The sequence below is a fragment of the Saccostrea cucullata genome, unplaced genomic scaffold, assembly GCF_032062105.1.
Source record: "Saccostrea cucullata isolate Sc308-1 unplaced genomic scaffold, CSIRO_AGI_Scuc_v1 ctg18, whole genome shotgun sequence".
NCBI lineage: Eukaryota > Metazoa > Mollusca > Bivalvia > Ostreida > Ostreidae > Saccostrea > Saccostrea cuccullata.
In genome coordinates, this window is record NW_026932065.1 from 376,640 (window position 1) to 397,663 (window position 21,024).

General features: G+C 31.7%; 1 protein-coding gene across 1 annotated transcript; it reads right to left on the reverse strand.

Annotated features, from left to right (window-relative positions):
• Positions 1–8,853: 8,853 nt before the first annotated feature.
• LOC134234388 (uncharacterized) lies at positions 8,854–19,303 on the reverse strand. The gene is made up of 22 exons (XM_062716448.1): positions 19,198–19,303; positions 16,541–16,598; positions 16,355–16,450; positions 16,093–16,173; positions 15,941–16,003; positions 15,610–15,720; positions 15,341–15,418; positions 15,130–15,143; positions 14,908–14,956; positions 14,531–14,638; positions 14,219–14,299; positions 13,946–13,999; positions 13,163–13,189; positions 12,676–12,753; positions 11,067–11,080; positions 10,713–10,758; positions 10,506–10,610; positions 10,100–10,171; positions 9,939–9,992; positions 9,635–9,742; positions 9,281–9,358; positions 8,854–9,090 (listed from the first exon to the last, which is right to left on the reverse strand). The coding sequence occupies exons 1-22, from the start codon at positions 19,255–19,257 to the stop codon at positions 9,011–9,013; spliced, it is 1,515 nt and encodes a 504-aa protein (XP_062572432.1). The 5' UTR covers positions 19,258–19,303; the 3' UTR covers positions 8,854–9,010.
• Between the last annotated feature and the right edge of the window lie 1,721 nt (positions 19,304–21,024).

The following is a 21,024-nucleotide window of genomic DNA, read 5'->3' on the forward strand; positions in this document are numbered from 1 at the left end:
TGCAACGACTGGTCCGAAAACCCATATCACGAATCAGACCGACGTACCAAAATCCATCATGATATCAAACCGGAAGTAACTTTTTAATACCGTTTAAAAGTTGTTAATCAGCTCGATTTTATTAAAATATACGAGATGAAATACAATTAACAAATTGTAATAATTAATGATTTGATTAGCCTTCGGTCCCTGTGCTGATAATGACATGAAGGTATATAAGCCTCAGGTCACGACCCTCTTGCTGATATGGCATATGGTGTGGATTTTTTTAAAATGAATAATTCTATTTTACATACATTTGTGTGTCCACTAAGAGTCAATTACTTATGATTCATGCCTTTTGACTTTTTTTTCATTCAAAACTTACAGTATCAATTTTAGGGTTTTCAGAGGCCATTGATTTATCATTATGAGATTTTGCGACGTCATTCATATCGCATAGAATCGGTGAGTATAAACTACATAGTATATGTTAAAAAAAATATTTGAAATTATAATACTTACAAATAAATAAATAAATCAACAAAACTAGGAATAAATTTAATAAATAAATAAAAATACGTTATCCATTTTAATCTATAACCAACAATATGGATTTTGTACAACTGTACATGTTTTTCATTTACAATATCTTTTTAATTAAACAAAGCTGTAACCATTTCTTATGGCATTATTTACTGTAGGTACCATTAATTGAAATTTCATTCACGGGGAATAATAGGGGACGTGTTTCAATTTAATCTTAAAAGCATATTGTGGAAAATATCTATAGAAATAAGCTTTGGTTTACGTGTTACTGTATCAAAGTACGTGCGAAGACAGCTATCAAATTTTCATCAGCCACGAAATTGGTCATATATTTCTAAGACACTTCAAATTTCATAAAAATTGAATCCATATAAAGGTTAATACCATTGTAATAAAAACTCGGTCTTTTGTATTCATTAAAAAAAAAAAAAGTACTCTAAATCTTAGTAAAATGACATTCTCTCAAACTTAATATTTATCGGCAATTCTTTTTTACGAAAAAGCAACCTTTTTTGTATTTTTTATGTCCTGTTAAAATGCCAAGTTGCTGTGAATCATATTGTGTGAATAGAGCATTAATAATGCAATAGTAATTCATATATACTTTCAAGTTTTCTATTGTTAGAAATCACGAATTGAAAAACAAAACAAAACAAAACAAAAAAAGAGAAAAAAATGACACTTCAGTAAAAAATGTCTCCGACGTAATAATTTTTTGATATCAAATTGATCAGTCCACGAACAATGAACAAATTTTCTTGCCAATCATTGCATAGGATTAAATAGCCTACGCAAAATGCTGAATATATAGAGAAAACATTTTTCTTTCCTCTTTTTCCCTATCTTAAGGAGTTTCTTGTTGCTGAATCTTTGTCATTGTGTTACAGGGGTTATTGACATCTCGTCCTCATGGTACAGAGGATATGCACGTTTATAGTCGCCTGCTTCGCGCAGTGATTGACGCGTTGGCCTAGGAGTCGCGGAGTAAGGAATTGATCCTTACGTCACGGTTTTGAATTCACTGTGTGAAGCGGAGACCCTTCCTTCGCAAGAGACTTGACGGATAAACCAAGTTCCTATGTTGCACGAATGATTGCGATCCCTCACTGCTTAAAGAAAGGAAATGCTGAGAACCGATTTAAAATTTAAGCCTCCCACCAGCAAATGGGAGCGTCTCAATATACTTGAAAAATTCTCGAAGAAACGTAAAGAATAAATTGAACAATTTTACGCGTTTAATTTTAGTTAAAAATCAATTGCTATAGCAGTCATATTTTCAGAACTCTATGAAATACGACCATCTATATTGTGTACTCTGTGAAGTGTGTTTTACATACTAGTAGTTGAAAGAATCATGAGCCAATGACTTGAACTCTTCCATGTATACATGTAAGAGCTGTATTACGCATATTCTCACATTTTTTTTCCAAACTCTATAAACCAAAAGTATCTGGTACCGTTATCTTAAATCAAGCACAAATTATTTGTACCACAAAGTTTGCAAATAGCAAATTGTCGTAAAATTGTAAATATCATTTATGAACATGTTCAGTATGCTAATGGGGAAGATACATGTAGTCTGTATGTGATGTAAATGTAATGCGTGGTACAGATGCCAATTCAGATCACCATCTTGTACTGGCTAAGGTAAAGATGAAACTCTGCAGAAACTTAAAGCCAATGGAAAGCAACAGGAAGATTTATGATGTCAACAGCTTTGAAAATCCAAGAATAAGCAAAGGATTCCAACTTGAACTAAGGAAAAGGTTTCAGCAACTGGCTGATGACGAAAACACAATCAACGAAAAATGGACTCTTGTAAAATAAGCATATAAGGAAACAGCAGAAAAGATCCTGGGCCAGAAGAAAAGCAAACGCAAAGACTGGCTTACTGCAGAAACTTACAGAGCCATAAATGAAAGAAGAAAACTAAAGGAAGATCAAACTCGGAGAGAATAAAGGAAATTAGAGAGAAGAATATAAGACCAAAGACAAAGAAGTGAAAGGAAGAGCAAGAGCTGATATAAGGAAAAATCTGGAAGATGTAGCTAACCAAGCAGAGAATGCAGCAAATACAAACCGTCTGAGTGAAGTTTACCAACTGACCAAGCAGCTTTTTGGGAGAAAGGGAAACAGGACAGGCGGCATAAGGTCCAAGAATGGTGAACTAATCATTAAGGATGGAAAAATATTGGAGAGATGGAAAGAACATTTTGAAGAGGTCCTTAATGCCCATCAGAAACAACAGAATTACCGGAAGGATGCACCATCCAAGAGAACAAAATTGAAGAAATTGACACAACACCAAAAAGAGAGGAGGAGGTTAAAAAGACAATCCAAAAAATGAAAAGTGGCATAGATAACATCAATGCGGAGCTACTTAAGGAGAGCGTATCATACTCAACATCAGAGCTTACAAATTTATTCAACAGAATTATCAGTGAGCAAGAAATACCAACAGACTGGAAGATATCGCTCATTGTCAAAATACCTAAAAAAGGAGATCTGACAATATGTGACAACATTGTGTAGAGGAATATTACTACTATCAGTGCCATCTAAATTATTTTGCAAAATAGTAGTTGACAGAGAAGGATTAGAGGACAGACTAAGACCAGATCAAACTGCATATAGAAGAGGAAGAGGATCATCAGAACAGATTCACGTTCTAAGAAATATTTTAGAACAATCTGTAGAGTGGCAAGTACCACTATACATAAGTTTCATAGATTTTTAAAAAGCTTTTGACAGCGTAATAAGAGAGAAAATGTGGGACATACTAAGGCAGTATGGAATTCCAGGCATGTATGTGGATATCATCAAAAAATTATACGATGGAATACTAAGGCAGTATGGAATTCCAGGCATGTATGTGGATATCATCACAAAATTATACGATGGAAGTTCTAGTTGTGTCATAGAGAATGGAAGAACAACAGACTGGTTAATTCAAAGTACAGACAGGAGTGAGACAAGGTTGTGTTATGTTTGGGTTCCTGTTCATCATTGTGGTAGACTGGATACTAGTAACGAGAAATACCAACAATAAGAAGAGAGGCATACGTTGGAAATTTATGTCCACTTTAGAAGACCTGGATTATGCAGACGACCTTGCACTTATTTCCAGCAAACACAGCGACATGCAGGAAAAGACCAGGAGATTACATGTTGTCGCGGAATATACAGGCGTAAAAATTAATGTTTAAAAAAAAAACCCAAAAAGCATGAGAATAAATGGGAAGAAGAAGGATGCCATCAGGTTGAATGATAAAGAAATAAAAGAGGTCGAAACATTTCTCTACCTGGGTGCCACAATGTACAAGACCGGAGGAACTGAGGCAGATATTGGGAGAAGGCTAGTCTTAGCCAGTACCGCCTTGGCATCCCTTGACAAGGTATTGAAGTCAGCACAATACAGTACAAAGACCAAATTGAAGATCTTCAACACAAAATGTTCTATCTGTGTTGCTGTATTGTGCTGAACTATATAGAGAACAACAGAAAAAGATGACGAAAAGCTTGATACGTTCCATCGAAAATGCCTTAGGAGGATCCTTAAAATACACTGGCCTGAAAAGATAACTAACCAACAACTATATGAAAGAACAAGTTCCATACCTCTATCAAGCACCATCAAAAGAAAAAGATGGAGATGGATAGGCCATATCCTCCGAAGGGAAGAGAATTCACACGTTAGAACAGCTCTCGCCACTGGGGGAAAGAGACGAAGAGGACGGCCAAAGAACACCTGGAACCGCTCTGTTAAGAGAGAAAGGGAAGAACTGGGCTGGAACAGTTTGAAGGAGTGGCAGGTTGTTGCCACTGACCGCTTTAAGTGGCGTTCTTTGTTGAACTCTGGGGCACGGAGAGGATAAGTATGTAAGTAGTTCATAACTTTTCCAAACGTTAAAGGTCTTATGTATCAACTTCATGATAAATATATTTGGGAGATTAACTATAACTTACGTTTGTCGGTTTGTTTAAAATCGAGAATTCTTAAACTCGTATTGAGAAGCCACCACTTGCCGATGAAAGTTTTTTAGACCTCTACTCAACACTCAGAGCAATAAGGGATTTTGTGCCAGCATCTAATGCAACACGGAACATCGGTTTATACGATCATATCCAAAGGACCGATCTCCAAGTAACGCAGTGGGATTTGCAACCGCGAAAAAAGAACTCCGCGACTCTAAGCAGACGTTATAATTATTGTGCCACACAGGCACATAATAATAAAGAAAGATCATTTTGAAGCAAAATTTGAGATGTTTTATTTGTTAAGGATGGTTCCCACCTTTTTAATGCTAATATGTTAAAAGCAACACCTATAAATGATACCGAATTAATAAGAAGTAATTCTAAAAAAAAAAATAAGAACACATTGTATTATTACTAGTATTATAATGTTTATAATTTATTTCTTTATCGACCAGGGTATTTATCTGTTTACTTATTTTTTTTATTTGTTGAAAATTTCAGTAAAAATTATTGAAATTAGTTGAGATAACGAATATTAATCGAGCACAAAAGTCCATCAAACCTAACAAAATTAGAGCGGAGCAAACACGGATTACCAAAACATCAGAGGTGGGATCAGGTGCCATGGAGGAGTGAGCATCCCCTGCCGACCGGTCACATCCGCCGTGTAATCCTTTTTATGTTCGAGAAAAAAGAACAAATCCGTCGACAACTCATGAAAAAAGTCAGTCAGCATTTGACTTAATTACCGTCTTCCTTGGAAGACGGTATTGTATAGTTGAAGTTTTTTACAGTCTTCGGACTATGCACTTCCTCTCTTTTGTGATTGGTAGAAAATGCATGATGAGAAAATTTTCAATTATTTCATTTGTTGAAATGCTGTTCAAGGCAAGGGAGATAACTTTCTGATGATCTAATTTTCTTAATCCTTAACAATTTTGCAAGATTTTCAATCTTAAAAAAAAATGACAAAACGAACAACAAAATCAACAGTAATTAATTTCTAATAACATGATTTTTTGTATAGCAAAAAATAAAAAGATCTCTTTAACTTCATTATAAATAAAATTTGATTTTATTGCTTGCAGGCTTTACAATTTGTTATTATTCTTTTCCCCTTTCTTGTTTGAATAAGGAAATGGAATATATTGTGTGGTTTTGCCGAAAAGCTCTCGGCGAGTCAAAGTTTACGGAGATGACCGAGCGACAACCGTGATAGGGCTAATGCCAGTAAAAAGCTAATGTAGAAATACAAAATCAAGAAATTCAGAAGAAGAATACGGCCTGATAGGTGTAGATCAGTTTACAGTTTAAGATTGTTGCTAAAGACGGGAAGCTTTTTTAAAAAGCTCTACTTGTGATAAATTATATTTGCTGATAAGGTCGATATATCGACCATAGAAGTTTCGAAATGATGACTTTAAACGAAGCTGCTGATATTCTTGCTTCATCAACTTTATTGTCAAAAACTGACTTCGTATAGGGAAATTGCTAAGAAACATATTCGTCCGTATCGAATCAACTGAGATATATAAACTCCGTATGCAGGTTACAAGGGTATATTGCTGCATAAGTAAGGAAAGTTGACGATTGAAACATGTGTTAGACTCGGTGGTATTTTTTTACGTCAAGCTCATCGGGATATATATTGTAACGACATTACAATGCAAATAATAATTCTTAATTGACAATACGTCGTCGATATATCTAAGTGTCGAGTTGAAGGCCATGGCAAATGTTTTTTTCTTTTCATTTGAATACAAAAATAGGTCTTCTAATAACGGAATGCCATTGGTACCGATGGGAATTCCAATAGATTATTGGAAGACCTGGTTTCCCAAAAACTACAGAGATGTTGTCAATCAGAAACTAGAACATCTTTTTAATAACTTCAAATAGTTATGTGTACAGTCAAATTGTTTTTATTAAAAGTAATTATGAATTGAACAATGAAACGGCGTATTTCGGTTTTATTGAAAAAAGTAGCTGTCAACATGCCGTCAGAAAGCCTGAACTTTAATTTATTGTAGGGAATACACATGTAGTTGAATATAAAGATGAAAAGTATAAAGTTTTTATGTTGTTGAATTTGGTGTGTGATTTCAAGTGTTCCTACTCAAAAATGCATTTTCCTCTGAGAGTCTGTCCATTTTGGGTTAGGATCAATATTGTAATTAATATCCTCCTGTTTGTGACCTTCTAGGAAGAATCATTGATTCACTGGTTATGATTGATTGATTATAGTTTAAGGTCCCTCTGGAGATTTTTTCACTCGTATGAAGATGCCAGCACTTGCCCGGTGATTTTTTTCGTGCCAGCACCTACTTGTTGATCCGACAAAATACATCCAAGGAACGACAACTCTTATTCATCTAACCATGGTGAAAAGTATATGAAAAATGAAAAAAAGTATTTAACTGCCACTTTTAATTGTGATGAGATTTTGGATAGTCGGTCCTCCTCAATTATCCTATAGGTAGAAACTAGACGGAAGCATGACCCTCCAAAATATTTTTGTTTGATTTTCTCATGAAAACTTAACATTTATTGTTGTTTTAAACAATCAAGTTAGATTAGGTTTTAGCCATTTGTTAGCCGCTGAACTGTAGATCTCTGCTTGAGAAGCTTTTTCTGTCCGAATTTTCTCAAACAGAGAGCTACAGTTCTGCAGCAATCATCTGTATAACCGATTTCTAAAGAATTGTCACAGGTAATAAGTTGCAATAAAAGGTATCATTCAACAATACAATAATTTCGAACTTTCACACACTTTATACATGATTAATACAGATACGAGGGTTTAAGTCAGTCGCAAAAATTTATCAACTGACGCACTGGTTCTTATTAATCATTGTTACCTAAAAGTCGAAAGAAAACAAACTCAAAGATGATATTAAGAATAATATATAATATTCTAGTTTTTGGTTTTATGCTGTGAGTGCCTTTGATCAATCAATATGCTCGCGTGATAATTTCGTAAAAGCCGAAGAAAAACAACTCATATTCATAGAATGTCAAGCTTTGAAATATCATTTTTTTATTTACCCTATATATTTCGTTTAATCTTACTCCTACAACTAATTGCTTTGACTTTCTTACATATCTCAGACTATTATCCGAAGTCCATTTTCGAACCGTCTTATGTAAGAAGCTCGTGCGTCACAAAATGAAGTGTAAACAATTGATTTTCAGATACAACGTATTTGCATGGGGTATTCCAGTAAAAAAAAAATCCACTTAAATTAGTGTTCATTAATCAAATCTCTTATTATTTCAAAATTTTCTCCCAAAGTACTTACTATTTCACGAAACAGTAATTATTCAGAATACGAAAATTAAGTCTGTAAATATTTTTTCAAATCCATTTTAGAATTCTAAATCATGACGTTCTGATTCATGCTTCAATTTTGAAAACAATGGATTCCTCGTTTAATGCATATAAGTTTTATCGCAATTCTGAATGTGTTTTTTTTTTTTTTTTTTTTTTTTGGGGGGGGGGGGGGGGGGGTTATTTGTCGTTTGTAAATCTCAAAACTTGAAATCTCCTAGAACCTCAAGCATGCTCTGAAGTAGACTAATCTCTACCAAGTTGACCTCAAAGTCTGTCAGACTGTGCAACAATTTTATCTTGACGGAGGACAGTCATATTCGGTCCATGAGATTGGGCACAAATTTGATATTAATATTTTTCAAATTCTCAGTGTACATAATATCATGACTTACATGTTTCTGGAATAATTATGACCGATATGCTGAAATGCGGTGCATTTACAATTTTTACTTTTATCTGATTTTTGAAATCTACGAATTTTATATCGTGTTTAATAGACACAAATCCTTAAAGACATCTTCTTTCATGAAGTATAATTTATTCTGAAGTTAGAAAATGTGTTTCACTCTCAGTTGATTTTATACGCAAGAGCGTACTCTACGGATTCTAAAACGAATCAAACGTTTCACAAATAAAAAGCTACTGGCACATAAGTTGATGGCCAAGGACAATCAACTCAACACTTCGAAAATTCTTTGATTGTTACAATGACCTTGTAGCAAATACAATCTAGGTCAAATATTGACCGATGATTCCAATGCAAATTGTACGACCAAAAGCTTCCGACTTAATTTTGTATGAATTTTTCTGCATTTTGAATTTTGACAAAGAGCACATGGCGTGTGACTCGTCAACAGGATATGTTTATGCCTTAATGCACCAGATCCTTCTAGTATTTTTAGAGGCCCGTGTTTTCTCTTCTGCAAATTTGCATTGTTTGAATGGATTTTTGAGCTTGACTATTGATCATTATCATCATAATTTCAAGCAATGATAAAACAGACAAAAACTGTAAATGGTTTTGAAATATCAATTCAATTTTATTAATGAGACAATTGAATATCATGTTAGAACATGAGGTAGGTATGATGAGCTATGGACATTTACAATTAAAGAGTGACACTTCGGGTTTGTGGTTTGGCATTTCTATAGTGACATGGATAAGTTTTTGGTTTATTTCTGCAGAATTCTTCTCAGGAGATCAACGAGTTCTCTTTTCTTGTCATTTTCTTTGTGCTCACTTTCACATCCGGCTACAAAAATACAATACAATAAGACAACTGTACAATTTTAAAAATTTTAAAAACATTTAAAATTTGAATAAAGCTTTAATGCACTGGTATTGAAAACAGTCGATAATATGACAGTTGTGATGCAGAATATTTAAATTTATTTTTAAGTTTAAAAAAAGAAGATTTTGAGAATTTATTTATTATTATTTACCTATCACATCTTTCACAATGGCATCTGCTTTGGCAATATTTAGAACAGATCCCTTTGTAAACATGGCAATCTCAACCACTGAAAAAAGATTCATTGTAATTCATTTTAAGTCTGACATCATAGTTCAAACTTTGACTCATTATTAATATATTGATTTTTTTGTTGGTATTGTTGCTGTTTTATTAATGATAATTATGTTATTATCATTGTATATTTTTACTTTCCTTTTGATCAAAATTTAAAAGTATACTGGCTTGAACATCTTTTCTTCATAAACTAGTCATAAAGACTGCCTTTTTAAGAATTTGAATTATTTTGTATTAAGTTAATTTACTTTAAAAACAAGCTCCTTACCATTAGTGTTTGTTCTCATTTGATGAATGACACTGTCAACAGTGTCTTTAATACAAGTTCCAATTCTGATGGCTCGTTTTTCACATCCATCCAAAGCGAGAACTTCATCTACAAAAAATAAAAACCTTTGAATACCTCTAAAATAAAAATATATTACAAGCAATGCTCTAGAAAATATTTGTAAATCAATTTTTATTTTCATTTAAATTTTCTGATATTATTTTCAAAATAAGATACACTGTCTTGTTTTTTTTTTTATTAGTAAACAACATCTAGTAATTAATATTTATTTCCATAAACTTACCCTTTGTGCATCCGGATGCAATTGGAAGAACCGATGGTGTAATGGACTGCCCACCTAAAAGTAAATATTTCATATATTATGTTTTGATTTATTGTAATAATTGAAATATACGGAATGCATCAAAGAAATAGAATACACAGGGCATTGGGAACACGTCTAACCTTTTTGTTCATGAAGTTCAGCCAGCTTTACGGCAGCGTCCAGATGTTTCAGAGCTAATTCGATGTCACCTCCTTTTATTGAAAATAAAATTCCAATTGACCATATATATTATATTGCTACATAAACTACATAAAACATTCTCTGATTGGAATGTGGTCTTGATTTTAAGAAGGTATATATATCAACTTCTACACATTCATTATTGCGGTACTTAAATCAATATATTTTAGAGAACTTTATTAAAGTAATATACATATACTATGAATTTAAAAAGTCGAGCTGTATAATGTGAAAATAAAACTTTGGAATAATAACAGGTATCTGTAATTTTTTTTATTCTAAAGCTAAACATGTAAATTTCGCAAAGAGGAAATCAACAGGTTTTTTGACTTTATGTCAACTTACCTCCACTCAGAAGTGCGACCAAGTTATCGCGGATATTCACCATATCACCGTGAATTCTCATTCCCAACTGCTTAAACTTTTCCATATTTGCTGGGTCTTTTAGTTCTGGAGAAAATGTGACAAATCAAATTAAAATACCTGTAAATATAATAAAAGAAGCAATTTCAAAGATTAAAGCTTTTTTAAAGATTTGTTTAGATTTAGTACCTTCCTCAGTAATCATCCAAGCCTTTTCCCAGTGTTGAATGTCCAACTGTAAGAGTGATGTTTCAATAGTTACATGTATGTTAAAATGTGGAGTGTATTGATAAATGCAAAGAAAGGGTGGCCCATCAACATTCTGAAGTTTTTCAATTAAATATATTTTTAAAATTTATTTATCATATTATTATTTTGTTTTCCATAGGATTGTGGGGAGAAAGAAGGGGATAGGGGTACCTTTAGAAGACATGCTTATTGTGAGTCTGTTACCACATTAATTCAAAATATTTGATACCTTTCAATTCAAAACAGAAATAAAATCAATTTAAATGTTTGACATGTTTAGCTTTCATTACTCACTTGTGAACAGGAACCTAAAAAAAAATCAATTAGCAAACAATCAGTAAATATACATGTTTAACTTAATGAAAAGGGAATATTGAAATAGAATTATATTTTCATTAAATTGATTTTTATTTGTCGAAAGTATACGTTATCTCTTATTTTAGATACTTACTCTGATTTAAACATATTTTATTGAACACAATCAAGATCTAAAATAATATATGGGATTGGACAATACACTTTATACCTGAATTCCAGTGATAAATGTGATTTTGCTTTTTAACACAAACAAAAAAACGAGAACATATATAATCGTGATGTACATGAACATATATACTTTATACAATTATATATTAAAAAAAAAAAAGAGGAAGAAGAAGAAAGTGGTGCAGAGAGATAAGAAAAGAAGGGGATGGGAGTGCATGGAGAGAAGAAATAAAGGGGGGATTATTTTAAGGATACAAAATGGTTACACTGGTTATTCATAAAATCTTTTTGATTTTTTAATATATTTATGTACAGCTTTAACAATATTGATATTATTTTGTTGATTTCATCTACAAGAAAAAGAAAATGTACAGAAACATGTGTAAAAATTAACTGAAATATAGTTTAATCTACAGTACACCTTGTTGATATAATGTACATTTATAGAATTACAACAAATTTATATACACTGTAAAAATGAACAACAAATAATTATTTTTACAATGCAAAAAATGTCAATTTAACATTTTAAAGCAGAGAGATAAGAAATTTCAGGGAAAAAGGAGTGCAAGGAAGGATGAAAGAAGGAAGGGGATTTTAAGGATACAGAATACATGTAGTTACGCTTACTGTTCAAAAATCTTTTCGAATTTTTAATATATTTATGTACGGCTTTAACAATATTGATATTATTTTGTTGTCGTCCAAGTTTGGGTCCCCAACAAAGTATTTTATCAAGGTCTATTTCTCCTTTGTTATTTTTTATAGTATGGAATAATTCTTTTCTTATTTCAGTATAATTTTTACAAAACCAGGATAAAAATGCAATCTTTAAAAGTGTTTTCATTAATATATCCACAAGAACACTTGGTATTGTCTGGAAAGTTTAAACTTAAAAAGATCTGCCTAAGGAGGCTAAATACATTGTGCCTGCATTATTTAAAATTAAATTCATTTTTTGTCGCCATAAGAAAGATATTTAAGTGCAGGATCACCTTTAGAGAGTCTCTTTTTAAAAGCATTTATAGTGTCAAGGTTTCTGGTGTTAGGCAATGCATTCCATGCTGATATATATAGTGGAAAAAATGAATTTTTGAAAAATTTGTTCTACTGCTCCTGGGAATAACAATATTATTACTAGTGCATAGTTATCATAATGGGTACCAAAATTGAGAGATTTTATGGCCCCAGGGTAATAGATTCTTGTAAATATTAGGGTGGGGCCATGTTATATATTTTATACATTAAACATAATTTTCTCCTTTGCTCCTGGTCTACTAATGATCTAATTACATATTTAATCCCGTTTAAATATAGAGATTTACAAAGAAGCATCAAGGTTTTGAAGGCCTGTGAAAAAAAAAAAAAAAATTCTTCTAATTGTAATTTCTCCAGCCTATCACAGTCAGATACTTACTCTCAATCTCTTGTAGTAGTTTTGGAACTTTGGCAACATTCATAACGACACCCTTCGTGTATTTAACCAGTGCAAGATCTAAAATAATATAATGTGGATGATTCAATATCACTTTATACCTGAATTCCAGTGATAAATGTGATTTTGCTTTTTATAGACAAACTTCTCCAAAGAAAATAGTATGTATTACTATATTCCATATATATCTTTGATCTCATGAACATATATACTTTATATAATAACAATCTTAGAAATCTATGTCTATATTTTTTGTATTTAAAATATCTACTACAATACATGTGTCAAAGAAATAATTCAAATAAGACAGAAATTAAAAAAATTCAATTTAACAAGGCAGAATTTACAAATATATACAGGCATGTAGATCATTTGTATCAGCCAGAAAAATTATTTTAAACTTAATTGAAAAAAATGTTACCCTACTCCGCAGTACTCATGCATGTTTTATGATAGGAATTATTTTAGCCACAATGTCCTAGACTGTTGATTTCATCTAACACATATTAAAAAAAAATGAAGATATATTTAGACTTTTAAAGAATTGATTTTTAAAAATATATTTTGATCAAGGATTCACAAAATTTATATATAATGGCCAAACTGGCAGATGATGAAATAAGCAATTAAATATACTTTCCTATTTGTAAGCATTTTATTCAAATCTTGGATAGCATAAAAAAAAGAATGTACAAATGTTAATAATTGATTTATTAATTTTTTTTATTTCCTTCTCCATAGGAACTCATGTTCATAACTAAATTTAACATTTTAAATGCTAGTATATTCAAGAAATTTCAAAATAGATAATTTAATGTGAAGGACTTCTAAAAATAAATTGATGTTTGAAATCTGCCCTTTGATAAGCAATGGTGCCTCTTTCAAAATTTGTGAATTCCATGGCTTTTGGCTTAAAACAATGAACAAATACAATCGCTTAAGTTGTTACATGATACTCAGGTGACCTATAAGGCCCGATATAGTTTTTTGTGTTTGACGCCGAGTCGGCAATATTTCAGCCATATTTCGGCAATCAAATTAAGCGAAAATGACCATTTTTTGTTTCCCTGGCGGCCCCCAGTGAGCCTCCTCTTTGTCGAAAACCAGGAAAAAGATTTTTTACGTCCCCGATATAAAGTATTCCAATGCTTGTGTTTCAAAGGACCAAAAATCATCACTTGGGATAAGTCTGAACACTAAAACTATGCTAAACATGTTTGTTTTTTTTATTTATACCTTGCCTCTTCCTTACCTTTTGTACAATCAGCGTCAATGGGAACGCTGTCTGGTTGAACAGTGCCAGCGCCTGAAATGGACATTGAGGTAATATGACAACTGATCTTTTCACAACTTTTATTTTTTCTCCATAGGCCTATAGCATTAATGTCTCTTCTACTATCAGACAGCTGATTTCATTTCTTTTTAATTGAGAAAAATAAGAAGTCTAGATGTTTTTCAATTGTATTTGATTTTAAAGCAATATTATTTCTAAAGATCTAATACGTATTAGTTTGCAAACACGTACCTTCCTTCTCGTGAAATTCAGCCAATGAAACGGCAGCTGCAAGGTGTCGTTCAGCCTTCTTGAACTCCTGTTCAGTGCCAGCTGTAATAAAATCAAGAGAAAGTGAGTTTTCTTTATACCACTTCCTTCACCCAGTGAGTCAGGGACATAGATTTACCCAATAATAAATAAATGCTTCATATGAACATGATTAATGCAATTGCATACAATATTTATAAAATATTCATTTCTATCCTCCTTAGTATAAAAATTACCACATAACACTAAATAATATTATGAACTAGACAGAGTTCAAAGTTTTTTGGGACGTACCTCCGCTCAAAAGAATGTCCAGATTATCTCTTATCTCCTTTACATCATTGTAAATTTTCATTCCCAAGTTCTTGAATTTCGCTTCTACGTCATCAGGGTTGCTCAAATCTACAATTTGTTTATTAAGTTCACATGACGTACCGGTATTACATCATAACTAATAATCAATTTAAATGAGAATTATTAGCTAACATTTTGTCATTAGTATATATAAAAAAAATAGCTTTTTAAGTATAATTTTATGTAAAACTTTCATATATCTCTGTTTGCATATCATTAAAGTAAGGAAATTAAATGGTTGCTTGATTTCTGAAATACCCTGTGTATGAAATAACTTAGACCTTTTTTCCTTCATTACAAAATGTTTTATCAAATACCTGCATCAGTCAATTTCCATGCTTCCATCCAGTGTTCTGGGGTATATGGCTACATTAAAAAATACATAATGAATAAAATTGGGAAAGGTATATAAAAATTCATACAACACGGTTGTCATTTTTATTAGCATTTTTAGTTAATTTATTAGCATCAGAGATTGTTTTGGGAGCTAGAGGGAATGGAGATTCCATATACTAGTAATTTTATTATTTGTCTCTTACCTTGGAACAATGTCCTGAAATTCAACAAGAATACCATTGTTACAAGTCTTTGTAAATATCTTTTGTACTGATCAATAAACATACTCTGTATTTCAGAAACTGAACAACAATAATAAGGAAATAACTTTTTAGACTTATTCAAAAATACACAGATATATTTTTTACATTTACCTTTATTTAGTTAAATCTATTTTAGTACGAAATTACTTACCAAACAACATTTTAATGTCATCGAGCTCTTGAGCAACTTTATTAATAAATGATTTCATTTCGCCAACTCTGTCTTCAACTGTAATTAAACTCAAAATCAATTTCTACTCTAACAATTTTACTGTTAAAACAGGATTATGCTATCTTGCTGCAAAATATGATCAGAGACCTATTAAACGATCTAAACTGCATACTGGACAAAAGATATAGAGACTAATTTAGTAAAGAATGCGCAAATTAACCAAAATTAAAGAATTTTAAAACTCGTACAGGAGATAGTTGTGTCTCCTAGGCTGGCAACCATAGCTCTTGCTCCTCCCTGGACGCACTCTAAAACACGTCTGACCATTGCATCGCACTCCCCGAGAGCCTCGACATCAGCTGAAAGCAAAGTGCGAGTTTAATCTTTATTGAATGATGGCGGGATGCGATTCGAACATTACCATTTTCTTGCTGTGGCGAGATGTTTCATTTTTGCCGTAAGGTTTAAAATAGTTTATTTTCTTTCAATCTCTTCGTTTTCGTACAATTAAAAAGGTCATTGCTTGATTTTTTAAAGGTTCTGATTTAAAAGTACACATGAAATTTAAGTGATGAATACCTCTAGTACAACCAGCCGGGATGGTAACTGGTTTTGGTGGAATCATAACGTGGCCTTCTTCAGCTGAAAAAAATTAAAGTGCGATATTTTCTATTGCAGGAAAACCCATAAAGGAAACAGTCATTAATAAATATAGCTCAGTTGATGTATACCCTTTTGTTCGTGCATCTTTACAAGATGTGCAGCTCCTGACAGCATGTTGACAAGGTCATTCTTGTTCTGTTCGACATTTTCTGTAAATGAAATACATTAATCAGAATACACATTGCAGGGTACCCATTGCGACAATAAAACTATGCCTTGTAAAATTTCAGTTTTTTTTATAATTAAGATATAAACCCCCTTTACAGTGGCTGAGCGTTTTCTATATACATCTTACATGTTTTACAATCAAGTGTTTCGTAAACATCTTACCGCCTTTGACGGCTCTGTCCAACACACCAAGGAAGTGTTTCAAATCGTTAGCAATATTTCCCAAAATTTCTTCTTTTTGGGCATCGGTGTAGTCATCTACAAATCAAATGAAATGTTTTACAACGGTAGGATATTAAGTCTTTAGTGCTATATCTGCATTGCACGGACTGAGACGTGTAGTCTTACTATTCATGCCAGCTAGAAACGCCGAAACCCAATGATCGTCATCTCCATCGTCCCGTTTCTATATAAAAAAAAAGACAAGGAATATGAAAGTATCATGCTAAAAAGTACAAGGGATCAGGCGTCATCAATAAAAAAAAATCCCCCAAGTAAAATACTCCCATATAGTCCAAAGTGGATGAATTAGTAGATCTAGTGTTTATTTGAAACAGAAAACCTTCCCAACTATTAGTACATTGTAACATCATGTACCTGATTCATGTTAAGTATTGAAGTTGTCCAATTACTGTTAAGTTATTGAAAATGCTAAAATATCATGTCCAGTTCCTAAATATAACTTTGTAACATGTATTTTAAACACAGGACAATGCTAGAAAATCTATCAAGACTACTTCATTCAAAAATGGAGATTTTAAAACAAAATAAATCTAATTGCATTGGCTCCAGTCAAACCGAAAAATCTAAAGACGATGTTGCATTTCCCCCCCCCCCATAATTCAATATTTTAGGTAAGCAAATTGAATTATACACGAATTTGTTCCTTCGTTATCATGTTTCATTAATTTGTCATTTCATATGCATTTTAATATGATAAAACTTAAGCTATATTCATATAGTTTGAAGTTCTTGGGACGGTCATATAACAAAAAGACATTTGCACCCCTCAAAACAACAGCACAGGAAAATTCCAGATTTTATAGAAATTGATTTTTGTTTCCATTTTCCTGTTACATGTGCCTAAAAATGTATGCTTTTTTAATGAAATTTTACCTATGGTATCTTGCAAATGCCACTGCATGCTTTTTACACGAACTATAATTTGACAATTGAAATAGACCTAAAATACACATTGTACAAATGTACTGTTTTAAAATATTCTATAAACTAAAAAATATTGCAAAAGTTTAAAAAAAAAATTCTGAATATCGGCATATTTCCTTTTCTCTTTAACGTTCGTTGGGGTATTTTCATTGAAAAAGACTATTTTTGTAAGAATTTAAATGATTATGTAAGAAATTAAGGTGTTGCAGCACGTTTTCAAATCAACAATTAAGTAAACGGTTTAATAGCTAGTCATGTTTATTTCGCTGATTATTAGATAACCTGACATCATTTATTTGTTGTTTTCTCTCTATCAATTTTAGACTGTGACCGCTTTTTGTTTGAAACGCAACATGATGCAATATTCCTTCCGTGACGTAAAACTATTTTGTAGTCTAAAAATGTCCTTTTAAAGTTCTTATCTCTTCACGTCTTTTATAAAGATTAAAACGTTCCGTGTATATGTAGGTTTTGAGAATGATTAGCTGCGATCTGTAGCTAGCTATTTTATTTAACATTAAATTAGAATAATAATTCTTACAGATAAATCGAAAACTGAAGCGCCTACTTTTGTGCGTAATTTTATTTCATTGGTGACGTTGATCTACGCTCTGGCATTTTTTTTTTCGGAGAGCTACAGTTCAGCAGCAAGAGAATGGCTTTCTTTTGGGATTTAATTCAAAAAGTCCTTGATCTGTAATATGTTATCATATAATGCATTATGTTATTAAATGCTTTTTTTATTTTTCAAAGTAGCCGTTCACATCTATTGAATTGAAAACGATATCAAGATTCTTGGCCGAAATTGGTAACTAAGGTCCCCCCCCGAAAAGCCTTTTTATGGTACTATATTCTGTATATCAGCATTTTAAACGATTATGTGCGATCACATTTTTGGAGCGCAACGAGGTGTCATATTTGACTGCTGGTGTAAAGAGAATTCGTAACTTTTAAAAAAATCTATTTAATTTTTTTTTAAATTGCTAACTTCTTAACAGTTTATAAAGAAAACGTTTGTTCTGGTGTATGATATTGGTTTTTCTTATTGGCCTAATATGGCCGTTTAAAAGATCTTGAATTGTAGATGCCATCATTACTACACATGAATAAGGCTATATTTAAAGTTACGGTTTGCATATATATACACATACATGTATATTGAATTGATCCTATAATCAAAATTATAGGACAGCATTTTACATTTTTCCGAAACACAAATTCTTTCATATTTATATGCATTTTACCCCTTTTAATTTTCCTTAGTCCACATTTGCCAACTGACATTTTCAACAGCATCGTTCAAGAAAATATTTAGATTTCCTTTGGGTTTTTTCTGTTGAATCTGTGTAATTTATTTTATGAAATCCTTCTTATTTTTATTCAAAGATGGGAATATTAAGTTCCAACGTTTTACCGTGCAATATTAACAATTTATAATTTACGATAGTTTTACAAAATAATTGCATTAGAATTAGAATTAACTGTAAGTATTTCACTTTGTCAAGCAGAATAAAGCAATCTAAGTAAATTGATTATTGTTAAAAATCATTATATATGTTAATTATGCTTCTTAGCACAACTTTTGAAGATAAAGGAAAGATAGAAACATGCACATAATTAAATGGCTAAAATTTATTGAAGCAAACATCGGTTTACTTGTTGGAAATTGAAGAAAAATCTACAATTATATTAGTGACTTAAACAGCTAAACAATAAAATAAAAAAAAAGAGTTGTTAAGCATGGGATCTATTGGAATATTTGATTAAAAATACAATCACCAATTAAGCTGCAAATAATTTTAATAAACAAAATTTAATATACCCCCTGCAGTTTTTACCTTTAAAGTGCGGGCCGAGGCAATGGCCAAAACAGCCAAAAATATCCAAGTTGCACGCATCGTCGTCTGTGTTCTGTTAACAGTCTGCACAATGGACAAACTTCCCCGGTATATATATCTTTACATCCCTCTTCATTTCGAAATTCTTTTCCATGGATCAGTGCTTGTTTTCATCGGTTACTAGATTTTGTAATGGTTAAATTACGTTAGCAAAATAAGAGAAATAAATAAAACTTGAGATAAATTATAACATCTTTAGGCTATTTAAAGATCGCTTACACATCTTTTGATAAAACCAAAATCAAATTTTATAGTTTGTTGAAGATGTTTTTCAATTAGGGTTCAATAGGATTATTTCACTGACTTCAACACCCACGCAAGTCACCAATAAGAAAATTTTGATAAATTGTCGATAACATTTTAAAGCCATGGTATTGTTTTTGAAAGTAGGAAGCATAACAAGAAATTTACAACACGCTTAAACATCTTTGACATAAAAACGGAAAACTGTCCAAACTCCAGAATCTTATTTCGGGCAGAGGGTAAGGGTGTTGAGAAGATTTAGACTTTACTTTACAACCAGAGTTTACCAATACATTAGTAAATTCCTTTGATTTGAAAAAGGGGCAGCCCCTCAACACTAAGTGCCAGCATTTTATCTTAATTGGTAAAAAAAAAAAACAACCTTGCATCTCTAACACTGATCAATTAATACAAAAAGTACGACATCAGTCATAGAAATTACTTTTAAAAAATTAGGAAAGCAATGTTATTTTATCATGTATTTATTTTCATTTATTTAGTAATTTATTCATTTTTGCTCAACCCCCACCCCCTCCCAGCTCTGTTACATTTGTTTTGCCGTTTTTGTTAAGCGGTGGTTAAGAAATTTATTTGTAAGAGCGAGGGGGAGCAATTTATTTTATTTTTTAAAATCATATTTTTAAGTTTACACATTTTAAAGTAAAGTTTGGATTTTTCAACTTTTAATAAGGTGGAATTAATTAATTGACTAGATAGAAAATAATATATGAAATATTAATTTTATGTTTTGAAACATGCAAGTACATGTAAGTGCGTAAATCTCCTGAGCAAACTTTTTCAAAAGCATGCGCTTGAAAATACATGCAAGATGCATTTTGAAATAAAGATCGAAAGATTTTGCACTCAGTTGTATTAAAAGTTGACCCTGAGCTCGTTAACAGATCAAAACTTTTCTTCCTTTTCAAAAATTCGCTTCACTGAAGAATGCTTATCATTATTTTTTCGTATGTCCAAAGTATGCGAACGCCAGAAATGAATTTTTGTATAATTTTTTTTTTACAATTTGATAAAATCCACATACTAGATACACATGTCTAGTTATGGGGGGTTGATTCACTGAGTGCTGCAGAGAATGAACGTGTCTTTACTTTTGTTCAAACATTTATTAAGCATTCTGATAGATTTCCTTGTTAATTACTGTACCAATATTAATATATAAATTTGTTCAACTTTTTATATATTTATACATATATGCAAAATGCATCAATTTGTTTACTTTTGCAAATACTGAATACTTTATATAGCATGTTTAACTGTGACAATATAAATGTGTAATTTACATGTACAGGGAGAGGGCGTTATAAGTTTGCAGAACTTGTGCTCAATCCCTTTGTAATTATATTACAAATAAAATATGTTCAAATCATATGCTTTCACTTTTTTGATTTCTTTATATATATTTTCAAATTAAGTGTTCAGATTTTTTTCCTATGTGCGTATCTTAACATGTTTAATTCGCTTGAAATTAAATGTTCAAAGTGGTCCGCGTCTTATTATGTACAA

Coding starts and splice junctions, on each gene's coding strand:
- LOC134234388 (XM_062716448.1), bottom strand. CDS start 19,257: ATGCGTGCAACTTGGATATTTTTGGCTGTTTTGGCCATTGCCTCGGCC. Junction 15,721..15,940: donor CCCGGCTGGTTGTACTAGAG/GTATTCATCACT, acceptor CTTTGCTTTCAG/CTGATGTCGAGGCTCTCGGG. Junction 9,091..9,280: donor CATTGTGAAAGATGTGATAG/GTAAATAATAAT, acceptor GTATTTTTGTAG/CCGGATGTGAAAGTGAGCAC.